Genomic DNA, 18,481 nt, shown 5'->3' with positions numbered 1-18,481 from the left:
GGGCCGTTTATATCGCAGGTTTTGGGGTTTATTTTGTGTTGGTAAATGACATGCCCCTTTCTGTCCCACCGGCCCCTGAAACAGCTGTCACAAGCAAAGTGTTGTCAGATGCGTTGAGTCTGCTGCCCTGGGGCAGGATCTGGGGTTATTCTGAAGGGACCCTCAGACAGGGGGGCAATTCCACATAAACGCTCCCTGGGGGGTTAATGCACCCCCCCACACACACACACACAGGGACCCCCAAACCCCGGCACCCGACACGCACGGCCGCCGGCTCCCGCACACACCCTCCGCAGGGCAGGGACTCCGGGGGTGGGGCAGGTTCAGCAACCGACCAATCAGCGAGCAGAAGGCGGCTGCCAAATAAAACTGCAAACGTGAGGTTGAGCGCAGAACAGTCCCCGGGAGCTCGGGCTCTGGAACCGGACCCCGCACCGGAAACCGGGCACCGTTACCTGCACACCGGACTCCGCACCGGAAACCGGGCACCACTACCTGCACACCGGACCCCGCACCGGCAACCGGGCACCGCTACCTGCACACCGGACCCCGCACCGGCAACCGGGCACCGCTACCTGCACACCGGACTCCGGACCCAGGGGCAGCTCGGCAGGGGGCAGGGGGCATGCAAAGGGGCAATCCGAGAACAGAAGAGAGAACCCATCAGGGGGAGTTAGAGGGGGATTAGAGGCAGATTCCGGGGCACTTCCAGGCGGCACCAGCTCTTCAGACATGGGCAGATAAAGCGGAGAACCCAGCGGGAGATGGGCAGATAAAGTTACCCGGTGGGTATGTGCAGGGGCAGATAGACCGGGCTCTGCACCGGCGGCAGGGGAGGAATATTAGCAGCTCCGGCAGCACATAGGAAAGGGTAGTGGGAGCAGAGGATCTGCCCGGGGTGGGAGGTATTATTGGCTGGGGGTCTGCCCGGGGTGAGCAGGGTGCCCCTAGGTCTGGATTTGCTGACCCGGCGGCTCTTGCTGAAAATGCTCTTCTGGCACAGCCAGCCCGAACACTACCACCAGCACCAGGGCGGCGGATTCCTGCGGTAAGACATTGGGCAGGTGGGGTGGTGGGGGTAGAACCCGGGCGTGCAGTGAGGGGGTAATTATTTGGTAGATTGATGGAAACCAAATACAAATAATTTTAAAAGTTTTTTGTTTTTTTTATATAGTATAAAGTATCTATTTAATGCAAAACCAGTGTGTATATTATGAGGGGGGATATTACGTGTATATTATGGGGGGGTATTATGTGTATATTATTATGAGGGGGGTATTACGTGTATATTATGGGGGGGTATTATGTTTATATTATGAGGGGGGTATTATGTGTATATTATTATGAGGGGGGTATTATGTGTATATTATGAGGGGGGGTATTACGTGTATATTATGGGGGGTATTATGTGTATATTATGAGGGGGGTATTATGTTTATATTATTATGAGGGGGGTATTATGTGTATATTATGAGGGGGGTATTACGTGTATATTATGGGGGGGTATTATGTTTATATTATTATGGGGGGGTATTATGTGTATATTATTATGAGGGGGGGTATTACGTGTATATTATGAGGGGGGGTATTATGTGTATATTATGAGGGGGGGTATTACGTGTATATTATGAGGGGGGGTATTATGTGTATATTATTATGAGGGGGGTATTATGTGTATATTATGAGGGGGGTATTATGTGTATATTATTATGAGGGGGGGTATTACGTGTATATTATGAGGGGGGGTATTATGTGTATATTATTATGAGGGGGGTATTATGTGTATATTATTATGAGGGGGGGTATTACGTGTATATTTTGAGGGGGGTATTATCTGTATATTATTATGAGGGGGGGTATTACGTGTATATTATGAGGGGGGGTATTACGTGTATATTTTGAGGGGGGTATTATCTGTATATTATTATGAGGGGGGGTATTACGTGTATATTATGAGGGGGGGTATTATGTGTATATTATTATGAAGGGGGTATTACGTGTATATTATGGGGGGTATTACGTGTATATTATGGGGGGGTATTATGAGGGGGGGTATTACGTGTATATTATGGGGGGGTATTATGAGGGGGGGTATTACGTGTATATTATGGGGGGGTATTATGAGGGGGGTATTACGTGTATATTATGGGGGGGGTATTATGTGTACGGCGAGGAGGGGTTAAAATAATAATTTGTCAGATGCAGCGATTCCTTTGATTTTCCAATACAGCTGCTGAACTTTGTGTCCATTTGGCATCAGAATATAGCCGGCTGAGTGTACTGGGAGTTGTAGTCGTCCCATGGCTGTGGTGCTGAGAGGGGGGTTGGGGATGTTGTTGCAGCATCTCGGTGTAGAGTGATGGGAGTTGTCTGGGGAGCAGGAGGCAGCTGAGGACAGATGTGGTTCTGACACAAACTAAACCCGTGGCGGTTCCTGTCTGATGGATCGGCTCGTCTTGGTCGCTCGGTTCTGGTTCTGTCCGACCCGCTGAATGTTTGGCCTGTGTGATGCTCTACAGATACTGTTGGCGCCATAAAAATAAACGATGATAATAATAAGGGAATCGATTGTCTCGCTGGCGGAATTGCGGTGACCCAGGAGGATGTTTTAGCTGACTTATCTATACATTATACAGGGGGCGACTCGCTGAATTATCTATACATTATACAGGGGGCCGGGTCACTGATTTATCTATACATTATACAGGGGCCGGTCACTGATTTATCTATACATTATACAGGGGCCGGTCACTGATTTATCTATACATTATACAGGGGCCGGTCACTGATTTATCTATACATTATACAGGGCATCTCACTGATTTATCTATACATTATACAGGGGCCGGTCACTGATTTATCTATACATTATACAGGGGGCGACTCGCTGATTTATCTATACATTATACAGGGGCCGGTCACTGATTTATCTATACATTATACAGGGGGGGGGGGGGCTCACTGATTTATCTATACATTATACAGGGACCGGCTCACTGATTTATCTATACATTATACAGGGGCCAGTCACTGATTTATCTATACATTATACAGGGGTTGGCTCTCTGATTTAATGATAGCTTGGACGGGGCCGGCTTGCTGATTGACCAATGCCAGTGATGGCTCGCCTATGGCACATGTCCCGTAACAGGCACTCCAAAGGCCTCCGGTGTGGCTCGCGGGAAGGCTGCCAACTGACCCATTAATCTTCCAAATCATAAAAAATGGGGGGGGGGGCGCAGGGTCTCAGCGCAGAGCGATGGTTAGAAAATGGAGAGACAAACGCCCTGCACCCTCCGCCTGATCTCCGTATATTTCTATACATTATACATTATACGTGTGAATGTGAGTATATGTGTGTAAGTGAGTGTGTGTGCATGTAGGTGAGTGTGAGTGTAGTTGTGTTTTGTATGTTTTTCGGACGGGTACACTGGAGGTCGTCACCAAGTGTTGGCACTTAGAGGTCTGCAATTTAGCAGAGAATTGGGCACTCTGGTCCTTCCTAATGTAGGTGGTTTTACCTGGGGGGGAGGCTTTGGGCTGTGGTTATACGGGGGGGGGGCGTTGGGCTGCGATTATACGGGGGGCGTTGGGCTGTAGTTATACGGGGGGGGGGCGTTGGGCTGTAGTTATACGGGGGGGGCGTTGGGCTGCGATTATACGGGGGGCCGTTGGGCTGTAGTTATACGGGGGGGGCGTTGGGCTGCGATTATACGGGGGGCCGTTGGGCTGTAGTTATACGGGGGGGGGCGTTGGGCTGTAGTTATACGGGGGGGGCGTTGGGCTGCGATTATACGGGGGGCCGTTGGGCTGTAGTTATACGGGGGGGGCGTTGGGCTGTAGTTATACGGGGGGGGGGCGTTGGGCTGCGATTATACGGGGGGGCGTTGGGCTGTAGTTATACGGGGGGGGGGGTTGGCTGCGGTTACACCGGCCGCTATCCGCTCGCTGCTTCTCCTGCCAGATCTATTTTCGTTTTTTCTCCCTCTTCCAGCGGCTGAGTTGCTGCCAGAGTTTTGCGCGCAGCCGATGTCTCTGTCCTGAACTGATCCAAATCGCTGCGTGACCTCCCATGACCCCCGGCGTCCCGGGATTAAACCCCTGGCTTCACATCTCCTGCCCCTGCAGCCCAGAGGGAACCGGTTTTTGTTTGCAGTGATTTAACCTTGTCCGGGACACTAAAATGTGATAAAAATGGGCGAATCTCCTTAAAACAATCCAATTGTCTGGTTGTTCTTTGGCGTGGATCCGGTGTAACCTTTATTTATTTATTAAGACGTCCGTCTTGATTCCGGCTCCAGTTTATAACCATCCGGAGGGCGGGTGTCTGCGGGGTAACCGTATCGTATAAAATGCGTTTATTGCGCCGATTTGCTGCTTTCTGCTGCCGGCGTCGCATTTAATAACTTTTTATTTCATTCAGCTGAATGTCTCGTTCTTTGGGTTGCTGCGCCCCCCGGGGAGAGAGTTTCCTCGTTATTATTGGATACTTTTTTCCCATTAAGTGTTTTACTGATTATATTCGGGGTCCGTCCCTCGCCTTCTGACGCCGCGTTGGGACCCGTGGTACGGCCCGAGCGTCCGTGAAGTTAGTGGAACCCGACTCGTTAGCGAGCGCTCGGCTTTCGCTCTTCAGTGTCTGGACGACGAGGATCGTTTTGAGGTTTGAAAGAGCAGAAATCGCTCGAATTCTTCTCTTCCCAGCCCTCGGTGTCTGGGGGTCACCTTCAGGTTACCTGTCCATGTATTATTCACAGAACAAACCCAGCAAGCTTCAGGTGTACAGCGCTGCGGAATATGATGGCGCTATATAAATCAATAAATAATATCAAAGCCGGCCAGCGTGTAGAGCCTTAGCCGTAGACAAAAGTAAGGAAATTTGATAAAGATGATACTTTTATGGGGGAACTGAATTGCATTCTGTTGAAAGGTATCCAGACTATATTCCTGAAGAAGAGCCCTAAGTGGTCTCAAGAGCTTGCAATCGCATATCATTCCGTTAGCCAACAAAGGTATCCTATTTTTTTTTTCTGTATGATGATCAGCGCTGCGGAATATGATGGCGCTATATAAAACAATTAAATAATAACAATCCAATATATTTTAGGGAACAAAAAGAAAATATCACTATTATTAAAAAAGAATAGATATTTGGCTGGTTTTCCGGATTCCGTATCGGTTGTTGGCCGGGCCGTTCCCTGATTTTGGGTCACGGAATGCGTTTTCCAGGCACGTTGGGTAATCTTAATTCCACCCAGTGATTCTTGTTCAAACCGGATCCGTCCGGAGATGTCGCGTTTTGTTAAATGTGTTGAATTTACTCCGGGGTGGACGCCATCAATCTGTATAATACAAACTGTCCGCGACTCGCTGGGAGCTGCAATGGATGGAATATTATTTTAGAGGCTTGAATTACCCCCCTGAGAGTTGGGGCTGTTAGTGTGGGGTATGCAAAGTATTTTAACCCACGCACTGCCAGGTGGCTTGTGAGCAGTTTCTGCCCCCCCCACCCCACTCCATTCCCTCTTCTGCCCCCCCCACCCCACTCCATTCCCTCTTCTGCCCCCTTACTCTTACTTCCAGCAATATGATTGATTTGACCTTGACTTGCCCTTTCCCCGAGGTTTTTAAAAAAAAAATAAAAATTCTTTCCCTCTCTAAATACTTGAGTTCTACCCCACAGCTGGCCAGCAGAGGCACCGCTGATAAGACCCCCGGCAGCTGATAAAGTATTATTATCCTTGAATCTTTGGTTAATCGTAAACCAGAGACCCCGCTGGTGACGGAGCGTCCCGGGTCACTTCACACGCAGCGCTTCATACATTTTCAAAGTTATTGTTTTGTGTTTTTGTTTTATTTTTGTTGTTGGCGAAATAACTCTTTATGTGTCGGTATACTTCTCGATACATTGTATTCTTGTAGAGTAAACATTTCGTAAGCCTCTCTCGTGTAACCTTAATTTAAAATGAATATTCCGCTCCACTTCCTGGAAACACAATTACTTTATTGCAAAGATATTTATTAAAAGCGTTATTGCATTCAGATGGTTAAACATTACTTTTTTTTTTTTTATTGACTTCATGTAATTAAAGTGTCGTCGCCTTTTTGTTTCAGAGACGTCCTCGCGTTGCCGTTATTCAAACAGGAGGAGAGTCAGATTAACCCCGAGGCCGATGCCAAGCTGCCCCCGTTCCAGTACGTGTTGTGCGCAGCTACGTCCCCGGCTGTCAAACTGCACGAGGAGACCCTGACATATCTCAACCAAGGTAAGCGTGAGCTCCTGCTTTCCAAACGCACGGGACACGCGTGATCACCTGTAACGCCTGTTATTATTAATATTATTTATTGTTTTGTATATAGTGCCTTCATATTCCGCAGCGCTGTACAACGGCTCATTCATGTTATCCTGGGTTTTGTTATCTCTCGCGTTATCTGCGCCTGTGCCGTCTCTTTAGTGGCAGAATCCGGGTTCCTGAGACGTGAATTTTGTAACTTTGTAACGTGACGAGCGCACGTTTTTGTGGAACGCGCTTCCCTTTGCAGTTGGGGAATTCGTCTTCTTGCGAAGCGTCAGGGAAATAGAATTCCCTTGTTGCAGATGGGAAGCGTCTGCGCGGCAGATGTGTTCAGCACGTGATTTATCACCCTGCCAGTTATTTCCAATGCGCAAAAAATATATATAATCTGTTTAATATGTCCCTATCTCATACTGCAAAAGTGTCTTGTAATCTGAGAGGCAGTCCCTGCGGAATGTGTTATTTATTTGAATTATTTTCTTATTTCTTTTTCTCAAAGGGCAGCTTTGTTACTCTGTGTTGACCTATTACGCAGCGCTAAGGCTTTTATCGCGAATTATTCTAAGGCCTGCAAATTTTTTTAGATTTGTGCATTTCAGTGAAATTTGTATGAACGTTTCTGATGCAAGAACCTGGTTCAACCTTGTTTTTTTGTTTTTTTTTGGCTGCGTGAAAAAATTCCTGTTACCCCCCCCCCCAGTCTTCCCAAAGCACATTCTTGACCTTTTGCTGGTGGGAATAGATGACTGATAGTCCATCCTGTGCACAGCTTGTTCCAAAGAACTGGCAATCTATTTTCAGTTCCCTAAATATAATGGAGCTTACAGTCAAAAAATATATATACCGGTATAAAAAAAAAGTACAGATCTGTTTAAATCTTATTTCTGGATTCCGAGTGAAATAAAGTTTTTTTATTTTTCTTTTCTTTAAAATAACTCTTTTACCCCTTTGAGTGCTAATGGGGCGTCGGTGAACAGGGGCTCTAGTTGCCCTCCACAACTCAAATAAAGCTTAAAAAAATCCAATACTTTGCAAAAATGTTGAATATGAATACTATCTGAAGGTTAGCGGGGGGCGGCCGAGGGGAACATTTCTGCTCATGTAGCTGAAAGCAGGATTAATCAGATGCAGTAATCTAACACTGCCCCCCCCACCAAAAAATGCCCCTTTGGCTGTGCATAATAGGGTTTGTATTCTCCACCTGAGCTGGAAGGCTAGATGTTTGCCACCCTTTATCCTCCCGGTGTCAAACCTCCTCTACCGAGGCGATGATGCCCGATTTGGGGTCCGTGGGTCTGGAGTCTTCTTCGCCAACAGGTTTTAGGTTTTTTTGTGTTTTTTTTGCTGGTCCTCTTGAGCCATCGCTGGTGCCAAATACGCTTGTTCAGCAAATAATGGAAGGAGAACAGTTTGTAAACACCGATGGTATTTAGTGATACTTTTACATCACGGTCCATTTAAAGCAACAATTCTTCCCAAACCTGTTTCTCTGGGTTCTGCTAAAAGTCACGTCTTTTAACACTTTCAGTGCCAGTGGGGGTTGAGCATGCAGGTTCCTGAGGACTCAGAAGTTTTTTGTTTTTTTTTAGGAATTGTGTTTCTGGGAATTTTTTTTTTTTTCTGTTGCTCTGTCCCTCTTGCGGCCGCGGCTTCGTTAATGTTGGCCCGGCCATGTCTAATTGCCGCAGCGCATGTTGGGCGCTAACACTGCTTCTTGCTCTGTTTTAACCTCTCTGGATCCCAGCTTTCTCTTCTAATTCAACTTTGCTGCAGAAATAATTTAAAATCAGTCACTGTACGAAATCTGGTTTGAAAGCTCCCAGAAAAGGAACCTTTCGCGTAAGACAAGGGCCAATTTGTGATTTCTAAAGCTCCAACATATTTAGTAGCGCCGCAGAAGCTTAGTCCTTTTTTTTTTTTTTTTCTCTGGAGGTGGAACCTGTAACTTTCTGATGTCCATTTATCCATTAATCAGAATAAAATTCTCCAACAGCCCCTTCTGAGGAAAGAAAGAGACCCCCGATGCCCCTGATCCCCTTGTTCATTTCAGAGCCTCATTTTTATACTTCTCGATTCTACTTCTACAAGTACTGACATTGATTGGCTGATGGAACGCCTGTACTTCTGGTCCCCATTGCTCCAGATATTGACCTGGCGTCGGGATCAGTAAATGGTGTAAAATAATTGTGTTTACGTGGTCTGAGTGCAGCGATCACGCTGTGTTGGGTCTGTATAGGGAAGAGTTTTCTCGCGGCTGACTCCGCCCAGGAGGAACGCTCTTCCCCACACAGAGCTGCACCGCAGACATATCAGCGTCTGATTTTTGGTACCAACCAATAAAATTCTGTAAATCCGTAAACTGCTCCCCGGAGGAAGAATTAATGCGTCAGGATGAAAATTGGCAACAGACTTTAAATTGTTCACAATTTCCAGTCTTGGATAAGCCTGCAAATGATCTCATGTTATACACGTTCCTATATTTTGTGTGTGGTAAAGAATGGGTGAAACACTAGCAAGTGATGTGAAGCAAACATTTTTGTTAATTTTTGCCTAAATGTCTGCTTTTTAGAATTTGGTGGCTCTTTATGATAAGAGGTGTCTCTGGTCCTACAAAGCAGAATATATCATGGGGGGCGGTGACCCCAGTTATAGATCAAATCTGGCCTTTCTAGCTTTCGTGTTTCATCTTGATGCATTATAGACTGGATTAAGGGTGTGGGGGATTTACGCCCTGGATAATTAGGGGAAATCTGGATAGAAGCTCCTCGTGGGCGGAGCTTCTCACCCTTGAGTCAGTTCCTTCCTCCAGAGTCGCAGTGAGATTAGGGAACATCTGATGTGTAACCGCCTCTCTCTCTGCAGGTCCGCGCCTCCCTCCGTTCTCGCCGATTAGTATGAATTTTTTTCGTGTAGTTACTATTTTCAATCTGAGGGAGTGTTTTGTTTTCCCAGTTCCCAACTGTTTTTTTCACCTGTTTCCCTGTGGAGAAAATGCTTGTTCTTGGTCCACCTTGGGTGATGCTAATCCCCCCGCTCAGAAACCCACACCCCGCTCTCTTTTGTAGGGGGGTGGGTAGAGGAGTTTCCTGATGCGCTGCAATTGGAGGTGACAGGTATCTATTTCACTTTTTCTTCCACTTCCTTTTTTTAATTTTTTTTCCGTATTTTGGCGCATGAAAGAATTCTATAAAATGTCTCGGAATCCTAGATTATTACGATGCAGAGCGTCCACAAAACCGCGGTTTACGTATATACCGTATATATATATATATATATATTTTGTATGGCTGTCCAACTGCGGCTCTTTATATTACTGACTCCTAAGATGCAAATATTAGATCAGTATGAACCCGTACTCCCAGTTGTAGTCAAACTGCAACTCTCATCACCCTCTGCCAACCACACAAATTAGCTGAGGAAAAGTCTAAACCGATCATGAGGGACTCCGTTGGACAGCCGCGGACCAGAACATCAATTACTTCTGTTGTTTTATAATAATTTATAGATAGAAACCGAATCAGACACTTTTATAACGGTTCTGCGTTTTAGATTAATACACAGGAATACGTGTGGATTTTTAAATCGGAGAAAACAAAATATTTTCAGATTCAATCTTTTTTTCCGCCCGTTAGAAATGAATTTTGATTGTGAAACGGAGCTGAATCACCGAATTTAAGTAAATTAATTATTATAGTGAAATTGCCCGATAACGACATTTAAACCGCCGATTCTGCATTAAGTATGCAGAAAAATTAAATAAAAAATAAGTTGTAATTGAAAAGCTATTAATTCTGGTTTATTTACCATTTTTTGGAAGAAACGTAGAACTCCCTTTGCGATATCGGTAAGATCAGGTAGGGGAATCTCGCCCCCGGGGGTTTGGAGATTTTGCTCCTGCGCGGCTACATGAAAAACTGGAAAATCTGAGTCTTCACTTCCGGATAAATGAATAAAAATGAGATAATTGCGCAATATTCTGTTGGAACGGAGGATCTGAGCTGTCCTGGTTGCATCAGCCAAACCAAATGAATCCCAAAAACCGGCTTTTGCCTGTAAGGCGAGGACGGCCGGATTCCTGCACTCAGCAAAAAACGGTCGAATCGTCATTCTGCTGGTTTGACGCGTCTTCCAAACCCAAACATTGGCAATAAGGTTTGCCAAATACACCCAACACCCCCCTTTCACCTCCGCCAGGGGTGCGATGCTGGCGTTTAACGCTCATGGCCGGCTGGGGGTAGGAGCGTTCGCCCGCGGCGTTTGGCACCGAGCTGCTGATGTGGAAACCTGCCGTTGCTCTTTAATTGCACGTTGCGCGATTAATTACCGAGTGCCGCATTTTATAGGCAGTAGTTTTGGGAGGAATAGCCTCGTAGCTGGAACATTTTCGGCCCCCAGCTGTGTTTGCTACTGGAAACAAAATTGGGGTGACCTCCAGACGAAGCGGCCGCGGGTTCACGTCTCCTCGGCAGGGATTCCCGGCCGGCCGGCTGAGCGTGTTGAGTATTCCTTGGATGGCGTGCGTTGAGAATGATTGATATTCTGGATCTCTTCCCATTATTCCCGTTCGCAGAGGCTTGTGGTTTGGATGGTTTCACCGCTTGTTTCTTTGCCAAATTTTTGCTTTGATAAAGAGCTTTAATTGCCCGTAATTACCCCAGAGAGGTTTAATCCGGTCTTTTCTGAGTAATACAAATTCTCACCGTCAATCACCCCAAACACAGCCGCCCCCCCAAAAACTCCTCCAACGTAAAACTCTCCCCAATAAAAACCAAAGTTGTATTTTTATTTATTATTTATATATTTTTTTGAAACCTGGAAGTTCATTTGTTTTTATATTTCAGAAAATCTCCCACTTCTATTAAATTATTATTATTATTATTGTTTGGTTTTTGTAAACCGAAACAATTAATTAAAAGCCTTCCTTTGGATTCGCACGGCGATTTTGGTTCTTTTGAGCCGTTCTGGGCCAACAACTCCCATCACTATGGAGCCCTCCTCGCCCCCCGGCTGCTCCCAAATATGACGCCGCAGCAGAATTGGGGGGGGGGGGCTTGTAGCTATAGTGGGCGCTTGGGCTGTAGCCGTATCTCACTGCAGAAAAATGTATCGACCTATTATAAAGATTAAAATTCTGCTGCAGTCCGGCATCTCGGGGGCCCCTAGGTGTAAATACACTACCCCCTCCCCAAAAGCGCTCCTCTTACATAACTTTGGGTGGGCACTGGGAGGGGATAGACCACCTGCACCCCAGGACTTTATGAGGTGCTTGCTTAGCCGCTCTGCCCCAACTTCACTCCGCGTTCCCGTCGGGCCGAGATCTTTTCATTCTTCCCTCGGCAGATCGGTAACCGGAATCCACGTCATTCTCTGAACCCCATTGTGTGGCTCGTTTTGTTTCAGGACAATCTTACGAAATCCGCCTCCTTGACAACAGAAAGTTGGGAGAGTTTCAAGAGCTCAATACGAAATATGTGAAGGTATTTGAGCGCGGCAGAGCGGTGCGAACGCGGTGGGGGGGTGTTTTGTGTGTGCGTGCGCATGATGATGATAACACGGCCAGCGCAATATACGTCGCGTTGCTTTGTAGATACTTGAAGAATTTTCCCCTTTAACGTCTCTGGCTCGCGGCTCGTATCTTCGGGGGGGGGGGGGCGACGACACCCGTAATGATACATTGTATTTACCCACCTATCATGCTTTTGGGCTGATAATGTAATATAAAGGGGTGATCCAGAGCAAGGGTAAGATTTTCTATTAGATGCAGTTTTCCTATTCCTTTTTCTTAATGTTCATTTCCCGTCTTGATTCAGAGCATAATCCGTGTCGTTTTCCATGACCGGCGCCTGCAGTACACGGAACATCAGCAGCTGGAAGGCTGGCGCTGGAGCCGACCCGGCGACCGCATCCTTGATCTCGGTCAGTCAAACACACAACGTGAAACTAGTATCGCACGCTAGTGTTTAGGACCTCTGGCTGAGGATTGTGAGAGTTATGAATCTCTGCTTACTGAACATACGTGTTATATGTGTTCTTCTCCGCTTCCCACTCGGCTCTCCGATTCCTCCTGTTTTGACGATGGGCTAAATCCAACTCAGGGTTACGTCCGGCTTGGGCATGTAACGGCATCTGGGGGGCGTCATGTGACATCATAGGCTCACTCCGGGGGGGCGCTGCTAGCATTTTCTCTCTTTATTGTACTTCTTTTAACACTTTAGGGGTTTTCGCCCTACAGATATCCCGCTGTCCGTTGGCATATTGGATCACAAATCCAGCCCCACTCAGCTGAACACGGTGGAATTCCTGTGGGACCCGCTGAAGCGAACGTCGGCCTTTATCCAGGTACCAGCAGCACTTTAACTCCTTTACATAAATCTTTCTGCCGACCTGATACGGTATATCGTTAAGGTGATGTGTCGGTGATACCGGGGGTAGCCAAACCCTTCTGAAGGTTCTATGTGTCTGACGGAGCTAAACGGTGTCCCTTAAATCGGGGAGTTCGTGGAGCTCACGGACTGGGGTTTGATATTTCTGGTCCACGAGGTCTCCGGGAACCGGCCCAGTCAGGATTCCATAACCGTTTCTTTTCTTACCAAGTATTCTCCGGAGCTTCTCGGATGGCTGCGTCTCGTGTCTGTTGGATCCTCCGCATTATTTGTGTATTTAGTGCTGGGTTTGTGGATGTTGTAGCCCTGCGGGGTGCGTAACGCTGTGTATATCTTACAAGGTTCATTGCATCAGCACCGAGTTCACTCCCAGAAAACATGGAGGTGAGAAGGGAGTCCCCTTCCGGGTTCAGATCGACACCTTCAAGCAGAACGAAAGTGGAGAGTACACGGAACATCTTCACTCCGCCAGCTGCCAGATCAAAGTATTTAAGGTACATCTAGAGCCGTTCTGGTCTCTCCTGTCCATCCTCTAGAACTGTGTTAGCGGCCCGGTTGATACATATGTTGGCGGCCAACTCTTTTTCGAGGAGGCCGTTGCCCCGTGGGAAGCGCCTGTCTCATGGCTGCTTTTTGCCCCAGTGATGGGCAGAATCGTTCTGATCGGGCAGCCGTTGACTGCATTTTTTTATTAATTTGCTCTCAGCCCAAGGGAGCCGACAGAAAACAGAAGACGGACCGAGAGAAGATGGAGAAGAGAACTGCCCTGGAAAAGGAGAAATACCAGCCGTCGTACGACACCACCATCCTGACCGAGGTGAGATCGGAAGCCGTTGCGGCGAGCGAGAGCCGGGTCGATCGGTTTGCGTTACGGGATGGCTGTATAAGTTGTTAACATGCAGTGCCGTCCGGGGGGGCCGGTCTGTTTCAGCCTGTGTCTTTCATGTAATTACCCAGAACTCCTCTGTCTTTGCCCCGATGATCAGAATCCCCTTTCTGCTTCTTTTTGTGCAGTGCTCTCCTTGGCCAGACTTGCCGTATCCACCGAATAACTCCTCGAGTTACAGCGGCTCCCCAACCAGTTTCAGCATCATAGATGGGTATGTTTTGGTGCCACCGGGCAAAATGCCCGACCCCGGGGGTGAACCTGCCCACAAAACTGTTAATTCTTTGGTGTCCTGAAACCTTCCAACATTCAAAAAAAATCAAAACTTTTTATCACTTTCTAAGAATTTGACAAACCGTCTAGTCGCCCGTCTCTCCCGCTGTAACGACGCAAACCTTAATCAGTCGTTGGTCTCGTCTTAGATTCAGGAGCCGTATGTCTATCCCATGCATGTTTAATACCCTCACTGTATTACCCTCTACCACTTCTGCTGGGAGGCTGTTCCATTTATAATGGAGTCCTTCTAAATGAGATGAGGCAGGGAATCCGTCATCCTTTTGTGTAGAACAAAAACTAAACTTTCTCCTGCAAAGTGATGTATTTTAAGCAAATATATCATCCAATGGAATTTTCTAATGCGACGCTTTGCCTTGCGGGTAATAGTTTGTCCGTAATTATGTCGCTAGTGATGTGCTCTGATTTAAAGCCCCGACGCACGGTTACAGACCTTTAATGATTTCTAATTACATCTCGGGTTAGCGTTTCTTGAACCGAACTGAACTGGGTCAGCATTTAAATTACAGGAGGGGGGGCAGATTGATTTAACCCCGTGTGCAGTCCAGCACTGCCTTCCAAGGACAGCTGCCTATTGTATACCCCAGGGATATACGTCCTGGTTCTGTGTAAACGTCTCAACGAGTGCTTTCATTTTTAAATAGTCCCTCTACCGGTTTTGGTTTTAGGAACTGTTCGCCGCCGCCGCTGCCGCCGGTGGAGCCCCCGCCTCCAAGGAATGATGTGAGTTTACAATTGCATGTCAAAGTGGCATGTGATCTATCTATATATATATATATTTACATTAAAAACACTGCTGATTTTTATTTATTTTCTTGGCGGGCCTTTGGTACCCGCAGTATGTCCAATTCCGCCCCCCTCTGCCTATAATCCCAGACTCCCTAATTAAACAAGGTTTCCTTTCTGGCCCCCGAGGGCTGGAGTTGGACAGCCGCGTGTAGACCCCAGTCTGTGTATACGTGAGCCGTAGATCTCTCCACGTCATCCCTTTAAATTGACTTGTTTTATGCGACATGCGGAGCAACCAGTTTTCGCACTGAGACCTTTTTCATCTCGTTTCGGAGGAATGTGAAGCCGGGGGGGGGGGGGGTTTGAGCCGAACAACTTTATTACAGAACTTAATGAAAACATCTGTCTTTTTATTTTTGTTTTGGTTTTTTTAAGACAAATTGATGAGCTTGTTTTAGGCTGTAAAATGCCCCTCCTGACAAGTTCTTCGCCTCTGGGGTAGAACATGCGCAGCCTGGGGGTATTAACACTTTTTTTTGTACTTTTGTGTTTTAAAACAGAAAGTTGCTGCTGGATTTCAGAATGAAGTTTGGAATCAAGATGATAAAAGAAAGGTGATTATTTGGGAAATTATCGATGTTTTGGCATTTAATTCAATTCTTTATAATACCTGCAAACTTTATAGTTTATTTTTTTTTGTTCAAAAAAGTAAAAAATCGCATTTAGTTTATATATGTATCTTTTTTTTATTTTATTATTTTTTTTAATCAACATTTTTTTCGTTGGTTTTATTTTTGCTCCCCCCCCCCCGCAGTATCTCGTTCCCTCGGCTTCTATCCTCGATGTCCAGCAGTGGCTGCAACGCAATCGCTTCCCGCAGTATTGCCGGCTCTTTTCAAGTTTCTCAGGTAAAACCTAAAAATCGCAATTTACGAGGCAGGTCGCTGCTCCTTAAATTACCCCCAATACCTTTTACCGGTTATTATCCATTTTTGTTTGTTGCCCCCCCAGTCAGTTTCAATAAAAAAGTAACTCTGGGTGCGCATGGAGCCCCTAATTCCATTGTGATGAGTGAAGCAGTTATTTAACCCTTGCTCTGCTTGTGGAGGTGCTGAGTACATTTACATGTCATTTATTGTTACAAACGGGCTGAGCATCCGGTCGATCTGCCCCCCGGGGTGACCTTTTCTGTTCCTGTTTTGCCCCCTCGGTGGGTAGATATTGAGACTGCTGTGTTTTTTGTAGGTGCTGATTTATTAAAGATGTCCAGAGAGGATTTTGTCCAGGTGTGCGGCCCCGCGGACGGCATCCGGCTCTTTAATGCAGTGAAGGGAAGGTCCGTATAGCCCGTTGTCTGGTGGTCCTTCGCTCGCGACGTTGCCCCCCCCATCCGTTTCGTATACATTGTGCCGACCCCGATGGTTTTGTAAGCTCTGTGTTGATTTTGCCCCCGCAGGAACGTCAGACCCCGGCTCACCGTGTACGTGTGTCAGGAACCGGATCAGAACAGATCTCACCTCCAGCACAAACGGGACGTTGGCGATAACGCCATGTGCGGTAGGTGCTTTTGCCGCAGAGCCCCCTCCGAGCGCTCCGGCCGCGTGCCGTCTTCTGCCGGGAAGTGTCAGGCCGGTTCGTCTTAATGTTTCACCTGAGAGACTCTGCGCATGTCCTTTTTAGGATCCGTCTTTCCTGCCAAACAGGTTTTTGCTGAGTGGCGTTCGCTGGGGGTACGGAGCGGAGAGCCGGCAGCTGTTCTGTTATCTGCTCTCTGTTGGGAGCTGAAAGCGTTTTCAGTGCTGGCCCTTCCTGTACCGTTCGGTGGCTAGTAGAAAGAACCTTCGGCACGCTTCCTTATATGCCCTGCAACTCCCATCATGCTCAACCAATAATAGCAGGAAGAGCAACATAAAGTGCCCTGTGCGCTTATAATATTACACTGATGCGGTACAAGTGCCAGCGCCCTCCTTACCCTCCATGAACGCACGCAGCACATTTACAAGATAATGGCTAAAATTGGTCAATTTGGAAAGAAATATTTATTTTCTAATTTTTGACATTAAAATGATCTTAAGCATGAAGTATTTTATGCTGAAATATTAAATTCCCCCCGATGCGGAGGATTCTAAGCCCAGAACAGCGTGGCACAGTATGGGGGGATTTATGGGACCCCGCTTTCTGTTGCAGTTTATCACGCCATATATCTGGAGGAGCTGACGGCTCTGGAGCTGATGGAGAAGATCGCGAACCTGTACTCCATCTCGCCCCAGCAGATCAATCAGGTTTATAGACAAGGACCGACTGGGATCCACGTGGTGGTGAGCACTGAGGTGCGTACCGCCACCATTAACCCATTGTGTGAAGAGTTGTGTTTTGGAATATATTAATCCCCCATCGTTTCCATGTTTAGTGGAAAAGGGGTAAATTTGATTTGCTCTTAGAGGCTGTTTCTGCCACTCGACAGGAAGTGAAAGGTGCGGCAAGAAATGACTTCCCCCTGCGCGGTGTCTGCGGTGCATGCCAAGGAAATCCCTTTTTATTTTACCCCTTTGTAATAAAAGCCCAGGAATGAAAATGATTAACAGGGAAAGTAATTCCTAAACGCTCTGCATTTTTTCCTAATTAGAATTTTTCAGATAAATACCTCTTTACGGGATTCTTATGGCCGGACTCCATCTGGGATTTATTCCTTCACCTTGAGCCGTTACTGAAGGTCACCTGGGAGCTGCTTTAAAAGCCCAGTTAGCCATTAAAATGAGTTTCGTTCGCGGTTTGGAAGCCGTAACATAGTAACAACTTCGATGATTATTCCTGTTATTTATGCAGAATTCCGGCCTGAATTCTAAAAAAAAAATTACAAAACTGTCTATATTCTTCTCGGGAGGTTTTTTTGTTTTTTTTTGAGGGTGGGGTGGATTTACTAAAATCTGACGTTTTGGCAAATTGCAGCTTTATAAATGTACTTTTTATTTGTAATAATCGTTTGTCCGCTGAGCTCTTCTGTTCTCTTTTCAGATGGTTCAGAATTTTCAGGATGAATCCTGTTTTATAATAAACACTCTTAAAGGTAAATATCACCCCCCCTTTAATAATTTCAGTCATTTTATCTCTCGTTAGCCCGTTTTAATATTTTAATAAAATGGATTTATTTATTTATTTGTTTTTGCCCCTCAGTTCTTCAAAGTTAGAAATTAAATGAATTGAATGTAACTTTTTTCCCCTGTATGTTTTGCAGCTGAAGGTAATGGCGGATACCACATCATCTTAAAATGAAGACCCCCCCCCCGGACTTTGTGCAGCGGCGGACCACCACCTGCCTCCCCGCGACTAAATTTAGTATTAAAGGGGCTGTGAACAAATTGTAAAAAACGTTTGAATATCGCAGTTCCTGCCGAGAATCGCGTTCCGTCTTCTGCTTATCCGAAGAGGGACGACGATGAGCCCCATTTTTTTTATTTTAACCCCTGCTGCTCTGTGTAAATACCCCATTTTTTGTGTATCTGCTTATTCCACTTGTTGCGTTTCGTAACTGATTGGAAACTGCATGAAATGATCACATCTTGAATAATTACACATTTTCTGCACTAAAATCAAAACGGCCCATTTTCGAGTAGATTTCTTTAGAATTTGTGTGTTTATATAGGCGATGCGCCCCGGTGTTGTTGGGATCGTTTCTGTTCCATTTAATGTACTATGGTTTCTCCCATGAATTTTATTTTTAGAGGTAGCTATGCAATGATCGGCCACCCAGCAGACTAGACTTTCTCCTATTGCCTTCTTTCAGGGAACCCAATAAGAATGTCAACATTTTGGCCGTGAATGAAAAAGTTACATTTTATTTTTGTGCCAATGCACTTCACTTAAGGTCCTTTCGATCTCTGTATGTTGATGTT

At 46.3% G+C, this 18,481-nt stretch overlaps 1 protein-coding gene across 1 annotated transcript; it reads left to right on the top strand.

Annotated features, from left to right (window-relative positions):
- The first annotated feature begins 986 nt into the window (after window positions 1-986).
- LOC149281318 (transcription factor CP2-like protein 1) lies at window positions 987-17,861 on the top strand. The gene is made up of 15 exons (XM_089499447.1): window positions 987-1,048; window positions 6,115-6,266; window positions 11,697-11,773; window positions 12,107-12,212; window positions 12,529-12,635; window positions 13,021-13,173; window positions 13,386-13,496; window positions 13,694-13,779; window positions 14,528-14,582; window positions 15,403-15,496; window positions 15,834-15,924; window positions 16,045-16,145; window positions 16,776-16,918; window positions 17,604-17,655; window positions 17,824-17,861. Exons 1-15 carry the CDS (start codon window positions 987-989, stop codon window positions 17,859-17,861), a joined length of 1,428 nt encoding a protein of 475 aa, XP_089355573.1.
- The last annotated feature ends 620 nt before the right edge of the window (window positions 17,862-18,481 follow it).

This window comes from Sceloporus occidentalis, unplaced genomic scaffold (assembly GCF_023333645.1).
Source record: "Sceloporus occidentalis isolate IW3139 unplaced genomic scaffold, rSceOcc1.0.p SCAF_136, whole genome shotgun sequence".
NCBI lineage: Eukaryota > Metazoa > Chordata > Lepidosauria > Squamata > Phrynosomatidae > Sceloporus > Sceloporus occidentalis.
The sequence above is the reverse complement of the archived record's forward strand: the minus strand, read 5'-3'. Positions and strand labels throughout refer to the sequence as shown.

Bases quoted from the DNA above. Each gene is read 5' to 3' on its own strand.
- LOC149281318 (XM_089499447.1), top strand. From the start codon at position 987: ATGCTCTTCTGGCACAGCCAGCCCGAACACTACCACCAGCACCAGGGC. The intron at 14,583-15,402 runs GTGAGTTTACAA...CCCCCCCCGCAG, and splicing joins CCCCGCCTCCAAGGAATGAT to TATCTCGTTCCCTCGGCTTC. The intron at 17,656-17,823 runs GTAAATATCACC...TATGTTTTGCAG, and splicing joins TATAATAAACACTCTTAAAG to CTGAAGGTAATGGCGGATAC.